The sequence below is a fragment of the Hemibagrus wyckioides genome, linkage group LG25 (assembly GCF_019097595.1).
Source record: "Hemibagrus wyckioides isolate EC202008001 linkage group LG25, SWU_Hwy_1.0, whole genome shotgun sequence".
Lineage (NCBI taxonomy): Eukaryota > Metazoa > Chordata > Actinopteri > Siluriformes > Bagridae > Hemibagrus > Hemibagrus wyckioides.
The window spans coordinates 20,697,569-20,712,861 of NC_080734.1; the positions used below are offsets into that span (position 1 = coordinate 20,697,569).

Sequence of the window (15,293 nt, forward strand, 5' to 3'; positions counted from 1 at the left end):
GGATCCTTGTGTTTGTGTCCTTGTCCATGATTGTTATCTGTACTGTGGTTTCTGTTGGTTTTGTTTGCTAGGGTCCATGTCCAAGCTAAGGTCTAGGTTTTGTTTAGTTTAGTTAACCACGCCATGTCTAGTGTTACGTTTGTTTCCCTATGTCGCGTCTTAAATGTAATAAAAGCAGTGCTTCACTGAATCCTGCGCATGGGTCTCATTACACCGTGTGCTGGCGTGCGCGCACACACCACGGGCGTCTGGGGTCGAGCCCCGCATAGGGCGGGGGTCCCAGACGTTACAATTACCCATCAACCACTGCACACCACATGACTTGCATTATTTACATTCTGGGCTTTGTGCACCTCATTGACATGCTTTTGTTGATGTCATATTTTGTTCTTTTGGCTTTCATAGCCTTGCTCTTAGTCTGCATGTTTTGGTTTGTATTCTCCAATTTGTTGTTCTTTTGCATGAGCCTGCACTTGCATCCACTGCCATTTTAAATACCTGAGAGAAAGCATGAGCTATAACATTGAAGCAGCAGACTTCATGCAGTGCATATGGACCCAAGGTGAGTAGGTCTGGGAGAACCAGAAGCAGCTAACATGTCCTGCATAATCCAATAGGGACCAAGCTCCTTCCTTAATACTCTTTGACTGTTCATTTTATACAGGTATGCAAGAGTAATGACTCATAATTGAAATCCAGTTTCATCCAAAAGAGGATGGGTTCCCTTGTGAATCTGGTTCCTCTCAAGGTTTTTTCAACAAGATATCTGTAATAGGTTGACTTCAATTTAATAACAATACACAATCTGTACTGTACAAAATAAAAACCAGGAAGACCAGCTCAGCTCTGTTTAAATCTGTATTCCCCCACCTTCCCACTTCTTAGGGCCCCTTTCCCTCAGTTAGGATATGCCTGACATGGAAATTTAATATGGTGTCAGGGTATTATAAATTGTCAGACAGAAATTCTGCAAAAGGGGTTTCTTTCTTTAAAACAATCACCATTCAATTTAATTTTATATGTATACTGCTTGTAACAATAAACAATGTTAAAATTCAGTTTCATTTTCATTCATAAAAAGTTCAGCTTTACAGAAATATATAAATATAGAATAAAACTTACAACATTTGAATTGAATTGAATTAATATTTATCCCTAAAGGGCAAGCCTGAGGCAATGATGGTAAGCAAAAAAGATGATATGAGGAAGAAACCTTGAGAGGAACCAGACCCAGAATGGAACCCATCCACATTTGGGTGAAACAGGAGAGTGCGATTATAAATAATGTCCTTTCTAAAGCTGTATATGGTTAAGTGGAGTAAGCAAAAGCTCATGAGGAACTTATAGGTCAGCATAATTTCATCATAGACTGAACACTAATTCCTGCTGTCCACACAGAGCCATCCCCAGTAGCAGTGAGCACCACCATTAAACACCCTGTCATCCTGAGTTTCCCAAGGATGCAGCTCCCCTAACCCTAACCCAATACTTGAAATATCCTGGATGGACAAGCAAAGAAAGCACAAAGCCGCATGCATCTGTACAGATTCCTACCGAGTACCAAGAGGTCTTTACCTCCCCACTCTTTGTGTGACTGCACTATTGAACTGCTGCCTGGAACTACTCCACCCTGCAATAGGATCTACCCTCTCTCTATAGCGGAACAAAATGAAATGGAGGAATATATCCACGAAGCATTAGAAGAAGGATACATCCAGGCTTCTACATCTCTAGCCTTATCCAAATTATTTTTAGTGAGAAAAAAGGACAGGGGTGTTCAGGCATTGCATCAGTTATCACAGACTCCTTTCTGCCTAAATATTCATAAAGCTGGATCTTTGCAGTGGATATAATCTGATGTGCATTTGAGAAGGAGATGAATAGAAGTCTGCCTAAAAAACTATCATTGGTTATGTACCAAGCCATTTGGAATCTCTTACACCCCCTCTCTCTTCCAGAGCTTCATTAACAATGTACTCAGAGACATTCTAGACATGTTATAGCCTATATTAATGATATACTATAACTCCCTTTCTCTAAAAACCAGTTTGCCTGCCAGGTTGACATTTGCATTGGCAGGTTCTCCAACATCTCGCACATCAACTGTAAAAGTGTGGGGTGAGTAGCATTGTGCATTTCACCAGTCTACCATTACTTTTGAAAGATCAGTAGTTTGTACTTGGGTTCGCAAACTTTTATTAGCATCTCTCATTAAAGGGGGTCGGTGATTGGCCTGCTGCTCACCGTCCAAGGACGGCCTTTTTGTTAGGCCCATTGGTCATTGTTTTTCGCTCAGTTCCAGTTCACCCTCTCTAGTTCACCCTCTCTTACCTGCCTGGTCCTGAGAACAACAAAACAGATGCCTTGCCACTCATGTATGCAAAAGCACCAAAAGTGAACAGCGAAGAGCTCATCTTCCCCCTTCATGCATCATTGAAGCAATCAACTGGGAACTGGACCAAGCCATTGCTTGCACCCCTCCACAGCAGATTCCCCATTCCTGCCCTTCAAACAAGCTGTTTGTACCAGCCAACCTGCAAGCATATCTCATGAATTAGGCACACACTTCATTAGCTACAGGGCATCCAGGGACTATGTGTACAATCTGTTATGGGACAAGTATTGGTTGCCTAATGTGCTTGTGGATGTGCAGCGAACCATTCTGCATCTGCCAAAGCTGAAGTCCCTCAAACTCTACCAGCTAATAAACTATTGCTTCTATCTGTGCCTTAATGACCCAGGTCCCACTTCACAGTGGGCCTTGTTTCTGACCTTCTGGAGAAACAAAGACGGTATCATTAATAAGGAGGATGTGGATCACCTACCAAGTTACAACCACACCTTCCTTTGACAAGTTGTGCCTTGCCTGACTTGATGCTGTTATTCTGATTTTGCCTGACATTTCTGGATCTGTCTGCCTGTCTATAATAAAACATCTGCAACTGCATTTGCTTCAGCCTCCAGTGATGTGACATACAAATGTTCTGATGTAGATTATGAGTTCTGAAGTGGAGTTATCTCATTTCTGCAACCCTTTTCTGATAAAACTTCTGACAATACATTCTATTTAAATTTAACCCTTATATACTCATTACTCTCTGTGTTATATCTCTGATGGTAGCTAAGACACTATTAGTTAATCACTAGATATCAATTAAACAGTATGCAAATTTTCATTCAGAGAGACCATGCAGACAATGTATGCACAATTGTGGGGCAGAATGTTCACTTCCCTGTTCCCTTCTACTTAGATCCATTACTGCACCCATTGGTCAAAAACTGGAATATTACAGGGTTACTCTAAAAATTCTATAGATAGTAGACATTTGTTTTACATTTAAAGTCTCTGCTGTCAGCACTTTTTAACAGTCATATTGCTTTCCAAAGTTTCCTAACACAGGAAGGTATTCAGGACAGAGGACTTGTCAGTTATGATATCAGTATGATCTAGCACATAAGAAAAGTCAACTGAAATTCTCGAAAATAATTGTGGAGATTAAAATGTACGTTCGGCTCATGTTCCATTCATTAACATGGAAGTGGGCGGGGTTAGAGACTGTACTGCAGACAGCCACCAGTGGGCTTCAGGTGGGTTTCTTTTTCCCGAGGCTTCTCTCTCTTTTTGGTTTCTCTTTCCCGAGGCTTTACTGTTGACGCACATTTGGGATTATTTTCTTCTGCTTTTAATGGCTGTGGACTATTAAAACTACTCTGACGACATGGACTGAAAGGGGAAGGTCACCTTGACTGCAGCGTGCCTCAGCAGTGGACACGAAATGGACCTGAGTTGTGACGGAGAGTAGGAGCTCAGTACAACATTCATACGAACTCCGCTCGACGTGCGACGAAGTTTTTTAAGTGGCATACTGTGTAGGTGTAGAATGAACAGAGGGATAATCCATTCCTCAAACATGAGATTTTACTGACCTCCAGTCTGTGCACTCTGAGCCGCCAACCCCGAAAACACTAGATATGTGACGTAGGAACAATTACTGAGAACCGCCCACAACGTTCCACAGCAAACTGAGACAGGCTCGAAACACTGCGACAGGCTCGAGACACACTGAGACACACTGCGACAGGCTCGAGACACACTGCGACAGGCTCGAGACACACTGAGACACACTGCGACAGGCTCGAGACACACTGAGACAGGCTCGAGACACACTGAGACACACTGCGACAGGCTCGAGACACACTGAGACACACTGCGACAGGCTCGAGACACACTGAGACACACTGAGACAGGCTCGAGACACACTGAGACACACTGAGACAGGCTCGAGACACACTGAGACACACTGCGACAGGCTCGAGACACACTGAGACACACTGCGACAGGCTCGAGACACACTGAGACAGGCTCGAGACACACGAAGACAGACGGAGAAAGGTGAGTCGAGTTTCGACAAGGATATAAGCATGAGATATTTTAGATTCTTTAACAAATACTATTTGCAGTTTTTTTGTTTGGAACTAAAGACAAATACAAGTCCTGTTCGATTATTTTTCATCACAATGCAATATGTAAACAAATAAGTATTTTATATTTGACAGTCTAATTTAGGGAACTTAATGCATATCAGTCAGTGGCTTATAGACAGTGAAACACTGTAGTGTGTGTGTGTGTGTGTGTGTGTGTGTGAACTCTGTGCCTAATCCGCCCACCTCTTATAGTGTTGGGCAACACAGTAACTTTGCTCTGTTTCACTGCTCTGTTACAAAAGTTTTTCAGTATCAAACTCCCTGACATTTTACTGCTCTTTACCATATATTACCAAATATAGTGTATTTGGTACTCTTTAAATAATTAAAAAAATTAAATATTTAAAAAATTAACAAAAGGGTTTTTTTTTAGGTCTCAGTCACCTTTTTTAATTAAAACGCCAATAAGAACGTTTTACATGTTCATATACATTACTCATTTTATAGTCATTTTATATACACTCTATACTGTTACTGAAAGAACCCCAAACCTTCAGAATTCAGAAGGTTCAGAAAAAAATGCTTTGGGATCAAAAGATGAATATGAAACTATAGATCCGAAAGTTCTTATTTTCTGATATTTACCTCTAAGATGTATTAAACAACCAAAACATGGCATAACATAAATAACACTTAATATTTGGCAAAATATCCCTTGCTTGGAATAACTGCAGCAGACCCACTGACATCACCAAACTGCTACTGTTTAAAGACAGCATGATTTAATAGATCCTTTGTCATTGCTGCATACGCCTGATTTACATGTAAAATGGCTACAGCTTCAGCACCCTTGCTCCAGTGGAAAAATGCTCAAGTGTACCAAGTGTCTGCCACCATTGCTAAAGACAAGCACTTCATTCATTCCAGTCACACCAATTCTTCTGCAGAAAGGTGTCAGGTAGCCATAGCTTCTTTGTGAATATGAGTGTAAATCGTTCACAAGTGATTGATCAAACTGCTATGAAATCAGCAGCTGCAATTCCTGGTAATTACGCTGTACTGTATGTTTGTGTAACCACAGCTGAGAGACGATATCTATTGGGTCCCTAGATCATTGAGGGCCCCACTTGCATCACCTGGCAGGCAGTCTTATGTGGAAGAGGAAATCTATGCTTTGGTCAAACTCTTCAGGTACACATTACTTTTGTGCCGTTTCTATTTTCCAGAGGCTATAGTTTGTTTAAATTATAAAACAGGTATATATAAAACAGTTTGTTTAAATTATATAACAGATAAAATACAGATAGACTTGCTTCATTTTGCATGAAAAATAAAGCAGCTTTCATTAAGGATTTGTCTGATAAGTGGTGTTCCATAGTATTCCTTTTTTTTCTTTTTTTTACTGAAATTTATTTTTCTGTAACATTTCTTTGTTGGAAAAGTAATGCCTGGAGAGTCTTTTGAAGAGTCTATATATTAGTTCACTGATAGTTACGTGATTACAATACACAAATTTGTGATTATAAGTAGTATTCCTCTGTTTGTTGTATTCCTGTTTGTATTATTTGTTATTTGATGTTATTTGATCCCTTTAATGTGAATGCTGAATTAATTAATTAATTTTTCAGCATTAATATATACTATGGGCATTCCATTTTTTAAGGTAGACTTTTTATATTAGACATGACTTACAAAACTTTATTTATTTATTTTTTTAGTAAATTACATCATTAATCACCATCTGAAACATACAGTTATAATGTCTATAGCAGTCTGGTTGTTGAAGGTGCTTTATTAGTGGATATTAGTAGTTTATTAGTGCTTTATTATTTATTATTATTTATTAGGTGCAAAAGGATGCTTATTTTTATTCAACAAGGCACAACTTTGTACTCAAAATCAAGAGTTTGTATTTGTTTTTATTGTCCCCAGCAACAAAATGTACGTGGAGTTGGCATTGGCAGTAGTACTGGGTACAGTGGTTGCTCTCATACATCTGAAAAACAGGCAAAAGTCTTTAGAGACAGAAGATGGCTGGTGGGGTGTGGGAACACCACTGGAAAGTCCTGAAGATGACAGCATTCAGCCATTCCAAGTGGAGACCACACAAGAAGAGATTAAAGTAAACTGATTATTTTTAAATAATTTCTCCACTATTATGGATTATTATTTTTCAAACCAGCATTTATAACTCCAGTCAGCATAGTCTTTCCCAGTTATAGATGTATCATGACTCTGCCATTAATATTTCAGTATTCAATATTTGAGAATGTTGGAGAATACCATAGTTACATAGTGCATATTGTAAACAGTAGCCCTGTTATCTGACTGCAGCAAGAGCTCAAAATGGTTTAAATACAAAATATAGCGCCACAATATTCTTTTCATATTCTTATAGAGCAATATTTATTCTGGCTAGAACTATGTAACTGATGGAAAACACATACATATATATATATCCAGCATTGGGGAGTAACTAGTTACATGTAACGGTGTTATGTAACTTAATTACAAAATAAATGTAACAGTAACTCGTTACAGTTAATAGAGTTTGTTGTTAGAGTTTGTTAAAGTGGTGCTATTCTGATGATTTTGATTGGTTCTCTGGTTTGAATTTGCGGAGCGTCTGCCAATTACATTAATCCACATTGCCTCAGAAAGCTTTAGGCTAATACACTGTCTGAGAGTGACCACCATGGCGAGTGATAAAAATGCATTTCAGTCCTGGAAATTTAAAAATAATTTCATCCTGAAATCCAATAAGGGGCAAATATAACAGTTCAGGGGGAAATTAGTTTCCCAGCTTTTAAAATGCTTTCGACATCAAAGGCTTCAATGTTGAACCTGAGGAAGCATCTGCAGGTATCCCAGTGGGCACGTTGATATCAATTTGATGTCAAATATTAGTCAAGACTTGATCAAGATGCTATAGTGGGAACAAAAGTGTCCAAAAGGGCCAAACACCTGATAAATAAAATATTTCTTACTTTAATTACTTTTGTGTCATTATTTTAGTGTTCAAAATAAGACCTCAATATGTGGATGTCAAACTGACGTCAAGTTTTTGATGTCAATTTGATTTGCATTTTTGACTTGTTTTTTGACAATTTTTTGGCGTCAATTTGATGTTTTGACAAATTGCCCACTGGGTATATAATAAACCAATTTCAGTATAGGATTAACTTCCTATTTTAAACCAATTACCACTGGAAGAAATTGCCTTCCAAACTGAATTTAAAATAATGTTATAGCATCTTGATCAAGTCTTGACTAATATTTGACATCAAATTGATATCAACGTGCCCACTGGGTCGTATTTGGCTTGTTCAGTACTCAAATGTTATACACATCTATGCAATACAGTGGAATGCTGCCTTACGTTTACCATCCTACCCTGTTAGTCAAACCTTTTATTTTATTTTATTTTATTTTATTTTATTTTATTTTATTTTATTTTATTTTATTTTATTTTATTTTATTATTTATTTTTACTATTATACCCTCATTGGGGGCTGAGCCCCCTTAAATGAAAATCCTAAAATTGTCCCTGCTGCTAGCTACCTTTACCAGGCACACTTCTATTGATGAACCCTTTGACAGAAAATATATAGCTCGCACTTTTCCTCCTTGTAAATGTGTTGGTGTCAGATCTAATATAACTTATTATATAACTTATAATTAACATAAACTTACGTTATTTTAGCGCTGTAGCGTACATTATGATGACTCTTTTCAGATTATGTTTTTTTCCAAGGCATTGTTACTTGCCAGTGTGTCCTGTCATAGCTATGCAAAGATTAGATTCCTAAAACAGTATTAAACAGTTTTTGTTCTGAAGTCTGGTTTTGTGGCTGGGCTTAAAATTAAATTAATATAATCTTAATTCAAGTGATGAAAAGATTTAAAATTCTAACAGTAAACAGAGTTGAGTTCTACTGTAAGGTTAACGCTGCCTGGGATAAATGTTTGGAAATGATTTCGTTAAAAATATGATGCTATACTTTAAGTAAACTATACTATATAATATATAAGCTATACTTAGATCTGAGAGGGGGGAGGCTAGAGAGAAGTTAGGACCCCAAAGAGGCCTTTCTTCCTTAGAAATGAGCTTCTCTGGCTGGAGCCACCTTTTAGCAGTCCTAAGCAACTCATGCATTTGGGCGTGAGGGTATATGCCTGCCTGGAACCACTCTACTGGCACATTGGTGGCAGAGTGTCCACAGTGCACCTTCAGAATCGCATCCACTGCCTCCTCTGCCGTGAGGGTATAGTAGGCCAATTGGGCCTCCCCAGAGAGGAAAGGGTTTAGGACACGGGCCCAGTCATCACTGTTACGCTTTTCACAGGTTGCAATGTTTTCAAATGGCATTGTCATGGGTGAACTTTCCCTGACTTTGTGCAAGTGTACAAAGTGTGTAGGTGTAAGAATCGATGCTGGTTTGAAGCCAAAGTGTAGTAACACCAAATACTGACTTGATTTAGATTTCTGTTCTCTTTGCTTACTTTAAATTGATAAAAATAACCAATTAAAACATATTTTTTGAAAGCATTCTTACTTTACAGCATTTCTTTACACCTGCCTAAAACTTTTACATAGTACTATATATGTGTCTTGAATTTTTTTTTACAACGGTAGGTTTTATGATGCCATATTGAATGCTTGATTATTTTTGTACCTAGTGTGGATGCATGTATGTCCATGTACTTGTTATGCAATAATAGTTATTTGTTGGTCTGTCATCTCTAGGACTTGTATCATCGTATTGATCAGACACGACCTGTCCCTTCTCTGGAAGACAGCCAGTTTCACTATGGCTTCAACTCCAGTTACCTGCAGAAGGTTGTTTCATACTGGAGGAATGACTTTGACTGGAGGAGACAAGTGGAAAAACTGAACCAATATCCCCACTTTAAAACCAAAATTGAAGGTGTGTATATACACTATATGGCCAGGCGCTTGTGGATGACTGGCCATCACACACTTTCTCCAAGTTGGAAGCACACAATTGTATTACATGTGTTTGTATGCTGTAGAATTACAATTTCCCTTTTCTTTTTGCTAATGCTCTTGTAAATTCACATAGCAACACTCCAAAATTTTGTGAATAGCTTTCCCCTGAAGAGTGGTGGTTATTTAACAGCAAAGGGGGGAGTGAATATGAAATTGTATGTTCAACACATATGGGTGTGCTGATCAGGTGTCCATATGCTTTTGGCCATATAATGCATGTATTAACATTGATAGAAATAATGATAAGCTTCTGCATACTAGTATCTTCACATATATGCAGATCACTCATGCCAATGGCACTGATGCATCCCCACACCATTAGAAATGCTGGTTTTTGAGCCTTTAATTGATAACAGTCTGGATGGTCTGGAAGAGGAAAATCAGACAATGTGGCATAAATTTCTAAATTTGAAAACACTAAAAATCATTTATTTGTTCTTTTGTCTGTTAAAGTAAATTAACAAATTACAAATGATAGTTTTTATTGCATTTATTTTATACAATGTACCAGCCTCTCTGGAAATGGGGTTTGTAGTTCAGGTTTTTGTGAAATGTGACAACTGTAAAACCAAAGAACCCAACAGAAGCAAGACCATGACTCTAATGGTGTGGTATGGCCAGGCATTGACCTTTTAAACTCATGGGTATAGTATCACAGTAGGTATGAAAGTCTGATATATTATTTTTGTCTGGTTGTCTGACATTTAAGGTATTGATGTCCATTATATTCATGTGAAACCCAAGAACCTGACTGAAGGAGCATGTAGTGTACCTCTGATGATGGTACATGGCTGGCCTGGTTCCTTTTATGAATTCTATGGCATCCTGCCCCTGCTGACAGAGCCAGGGAGCCCCGAGGACATTGTTTTTGAGGTCATCTGTCCCTCTATTCCTGGCTACGGCTTTTCTGAGGCACCACATAAAAAAGGTACTTAAACCCACAATGTCTGCTTCTTGTGCCTATTTCTGTTCACATCAGCTCAGGCTCTGTCTGTTAGTTCAAAATCCCAGAACTCACAGAAAGCCATTTTGATTCTTTAATAAATATGCTTGGGTTGGGTTTTGTAACTTAGGTTACACTGGATAAAAAATGTTGTTTAATTTCCAGTGTGTATGCTGTAACCCTGTTTGGAATAGGTTTCAATTCAGTGTGCGCGGCGCGAGTGTTCCACAAGCTGATGAAGCGACTTGGTTTCAGCCAGTTTTACGTTCAAGGAGGAGACTGGGGCTGGATTATCACTACTAACATGGCTCAGCTAGAGCCCAAGTAAGAATCATTTTGAAACTGATTTTTCTGAATTGATATTACTACATTAAATTTTTGAACATGCCAAAAATACATCACTGTAACCATATAAAGTGAAGAAATATTAGAATGTAAGTGTAGAAATATTCACAACCCTCCAAAGTACTCAGATTAGTCTGAATTACAGATGAACTATTTGTCATCAAAATATAAAATGAAGAATGTTGCTTCTATAATTATTCACTCCCTGATGTTTTATTAGAACCAACTAACAGCTGTAAGTTTGTTGGGGTCAGTGAATTTCCCACCAAATCTGCACACAGTTTGAGAATGATTTTCAGCTGTTCTTGACAGTTTTGTTTTTACTCCAGGTTCTTTGGGTTGTTTGGATGTTGTCATCAGTCCAGGTTCAAAAGTTTTTGTCTCAAAAACTATTATCTCAAACTCATAATACCAGAATACCAGAAAACAAATCTTCACTGGGTGGCTCATGTGCTTTCGATTTCCTATGAAATACTTGCTGACCATTTATTAATTTTGACTCTGAAGAGTCACTGTAGGTGAATATGAGTTTGCAAAAAAAATGTGCATCATTTGTTATTCAGACAAATCTGATCAATCCCTGGGGGGTTGTATAGTTTTACAAACCAGCATATACTATAGTCTGTATCTAAATGATGGTCTTAAAGGATGCATAATATAGATCACATGAATACACACTTTTGTTTTCTTGTTATTTCAGGATTGTAAAGGGTCTGCATGTCAACTTTGCACCTCTAGTCAAACCAAGTCTGACCATTATATTATCCATGCTTTTGGGTCACTACTTTCCAAGACTCTTTGGCTTCACTCATCATGATGTAAAGAAAATTTTTCCCATTAAGCAGAAATTAGTTGTAAGTGCAGTGAAGGAGACAGGATATATGCATATACAAGCCACCAAGCCTGATACTGCTGGTAAAAGACCATCCACTTGTGGAAAAGCTACCCACTACTTTTCTATAATAATTAATAATTTATTTTGTAGAAGATGCTTTTGAAATGTAATTTTTTCACTGTCCTAATGTTGGATATTACGGACTGATATTTATTTATTTGTTTATTTTTTAAATGTAAGGTACCAACTATTTCTGTTGCTGTTTGTATTCTAATTGATAGGACGTGGTCTGAATGACTCGCCTGTTGGTTTGATGGCATATATCCTGGAGAAGTTTTCAACCTGGACTGATCAGGAGTTCACAAGCCTTGAGGATGGAGGCTTCAAAATGTATGTTGTTCAGGATTTGTGGTTTGGCTTTAGTGTTTATGCTTTATGGGTGGTCATTATGCTTTTTTGTTGTTTGTCCAAAATTCTTGTTAACATGATATGGCAGGAATAAGTAGCTGAACAATTGTAGGATTCATCTGAAGCTATCACAGTAACCAGCAGATGAAACGATTACATTCTGGAATGGAAACAAACAGGGTCAGATTCACTGGGAGGTCTCAAATGTCTGAAATAGGTTTTCTTCAATAGCTTTGTTTCAAGTATATTTGAACTTGGCATGAAGGACTAGACAAGTTCAATTAGTTCTGATGTTTACATGCATATATTATTCAATTTACTTTATTTGTATAGCACCTTTTACAATGGACATTGTCTCAAAGCAGATTTACAAAAGTAGAGAAACAGATTTTATCCCTAATGAGCACACCTGCGGTGATGGTGGCAAGGAAAATTATGATATGAGGAAGAAACCTTGAGAGGAACCAGGCTCAGATGAGAACCCATCTTCATTTGGGTGAATGTGATATCACATTTTACTTTCATCACAGGAAGTTCTCTCTGGATGACCTGCTGACCAATGTGATGATCTACTGGACTACCAATTCAATCATCCCCTCCATGCGTTTCTACAAGGAGAACATTGGCAAAGGTCTTACTCAGCCACATTCCAAGTATGTCAGGAAATTAACGTTTGGATTTCTGTGCTATTTTCATTTTAATGAGTATTCTTCAATGCTTGTTTTTCTTTGTTTTTCTGTATATTTAGAATTCCAGTTGTAGTTCCAACAGGTTTGGCAATTTTCCCAAAAGAGCTGGTGCACACTCCAGAACTGTGGGCCAGGCAGAAGTACCAAAAACTTGTGAGCTACACTCTGATGCCCAGAGGAGGCCATTTCGCTGCCATGGAAGAACCAGAATTAATGGCACAAGATATTCAGAAGTTTGTCAAGATTGTGGAGGGGATAAAGTGAAGGGGCATTTTTGTTAACAATAAACCCACCAATCACTTTTTTTATTTGAATTGTGACTAATCCAGACAGAATTTTTTTTTCTTCTAAACACAATGCAGAATATAAGTGCTTATGCAAAATGCAAAAATAAATAATCAAAGCAGCAGATACAGTGAAGTGAAAGTGCTTTCAAAATAGTGTAATAAAAAAAGGCAAAATAAAGTTAAATTAGTGTTTGGTATAAACACCCCCTTTTCTCAGCTGAAATTAAATGGGCTGACAGGCAGATAAGTTTCCTGTAGGCCTCTTCAGAGGTTCAGAAATCACAATACTTATTTAATTATTTTTTTTAAACGAATGTTAACGAAATATGAAATATTAACGATTATTAATGAAATATTAACACTGTAACATGTACTACCATATATTTACAGACAAAAGTATGTGAAAAGCTGGCCAACACACCCAAATATTGTTCCTGTGTTGCCACAAATTTAAAAATACACAATTGAATAGAATGTCTCTGTCTGCTGCAACATTCCAGTTTCCCTTCACTGGAACTGAGAGTCTTGAACCCTGTTCCAGCATGATGATGCCCCTGTACACAAAGCACAGAGCTCCATGAAGACATGGTGTGTTAAGGTTGGAGTGGATGACCTGGAGTGTCCTGCACTGAGTCCTGACTCTGACTCAACCCCATTGGGATGAACTGGAACACCAACTGAACCCCAGACCTCCTCACTTTTACAACATCAGTGTCTGATCTCACTAATGCTCTTGTAGCTGAATGATCACTAATCCCCACAGACACGCTCTAATATCTAGTGGAAAACCTCATATATATATATATATATACACTGAAACTGAAACGCCTGGTTTTAGACCACAATAATTCATTAGTATGGTGTAGGGCCTCCTTTTGCGGCCAATACAGCATCAGTTCGTCTTGGGAATGACAGATACAAGTCCTGCACAGTGGCCAGAGGGATTTTGAGCCATTCTTCTTGCAGAATAGTGGCCAGGTCACTACGTGATGCTGGTGGAGGAAAACGTTTCCTGACTCGCTCCTCCAAAACACCCCACAGTGGCTCAATAATATTTAGATCTGGTGACTGTGCAGGCCATGGGAGATGTTCAACTTCACTTTCATCTTCATCAAACCACTCTGTCACCAGTCTTGCTGTGTGTATTGGTGCATTATCATCCTGATACACGGCACCGCCTTCAGGATACAATGTTTGAACCATTGGGTGCACATGGTCCTCCAGAATGGTTCGGTAGTCCTTGGCAGTGACACGCCCATCTAGCACAAGTATTGGGCCTAGGGAATGCCATGATATTGCAGCCCAAACCATCACTGATCCACCCCCATGCTTCACTCTGGGCATGCAACAGTCTGGGTGGTACGCTTCTTTGGGGCTTCACCACACCGTAACTCTCCCGGATGTAGGAAAGACAGTGAAGGTGGACTCATGAGAGAACAATACATGTTTCACATTGTCCACAGCCCAAGATTTTCACTGCTGGCACCATTGAAACCGACGTTTGGCATTGGCACAAGTGGTTTGGCTATAGCAGCCCGGCCATGTACATTGACCCTGTGGAGCTCCCGACGGACAGTTTTGGTGGAAACAGGAGAGTTGAGGTGCACATTGAATTCTGCAGTGAGTTGGGCAGCTGTGGTTTTATGTTTTTTGGATACAATCTGGGTTAGCACCCGGACATCCCTTTCAGACAGCTTCCTCTTGCGTCCACAGTTACTCCTGTTGGATGTGGTTCGTCCTTCTTGGTGGTATGCTGACATTACCCTGGATACCGTGGCTCACAAAGACTTGCTGTCTTAGTCACAGATGCACCAGCGAGACGTGCACCAACGATTTGTCCTCTTTTGAACTCTGATATCTCACCCATAATGTTGTGTGCATTGCAATATTTTAAGCAAAACTGTGCTATTACTTATTACTCTGCTAATTAAACCTTCACACTCTGCTCTTACTGGTGGAATGTGCAATCAATGAAGATTGGCCACCAGGCTGGTCAAATTTAGCCATGAAACCTCCACCACTAAACCCCTGTATATATATATATATATATATATATATATAGATAGATAGATAGATATATATATATATATATATATATATATATATATATATATAGATAGATAGATAGATAGATAGATAGATAGATAGATAGATAGATAGATAGATAGATAGATAGATGTACATACATACATAACTTGTGAAATGTATATATATACACACACATAGCATACATTCATGCTATTATGTAATTTGTGGGTAACATTGTATCTGCTTCTTTTAGACTTGTGTTAGAATGAATGCCTGATTTCAGGCATAGAGGGAGGCCTTCTCCATCTGAACTGATTTATGA

At 38.5% G+C, this 15,293-nt stretch overlaps 1 protein-coding gene across 2 annotated transcripts; it reads left to right on the plus strand.

Moving 5' to 3' along the window:
• The first annotated feature begins 3,567 nt into the window (after positions 1–3,567).
• ephx1 (epoxide hydrolase 1, microsomal (xenobiotic)) lies at positions 3,568–13,757 on the plus strand. Of its 2 annotated transcripts, none has more exons than XM_058378742.1 (10): positions 3,568–4,393; positions 5,507–5,616; positions 6,358–6,547; positions 9,173–9,353; positions 10,146–10,364; positions 10,574–10,703; positions 11,425–11,639; positions 11,841–11,949; positions 12,498–12,620; positions 12,716–13,757. In XM_058378742.1, the coding sequence occupies exons 3-10, from the start codon at positions 6,365–6,367 to the stop codon at positions 12,918–12,920; spliced, it is 1,365 nt and encodes a 454-aa protein (XP_058234725.1). In that variant the 5' UTR covers positions 3,568–4,393; positions 5,507–5,616; positions 6,358–6,364; the 3' UTR covers positions 12,921–13,757. The 2 variants fall into 2 exon arrangements, with proteins under 2 accessions (XP_058234725.1, XP_058234726.1); XM_058378743.1 differs by having other exon boundaries at positions 5,536–5,616.
• Positions 13,758–15,293: the final 1,536 nt, after the last annotated feature.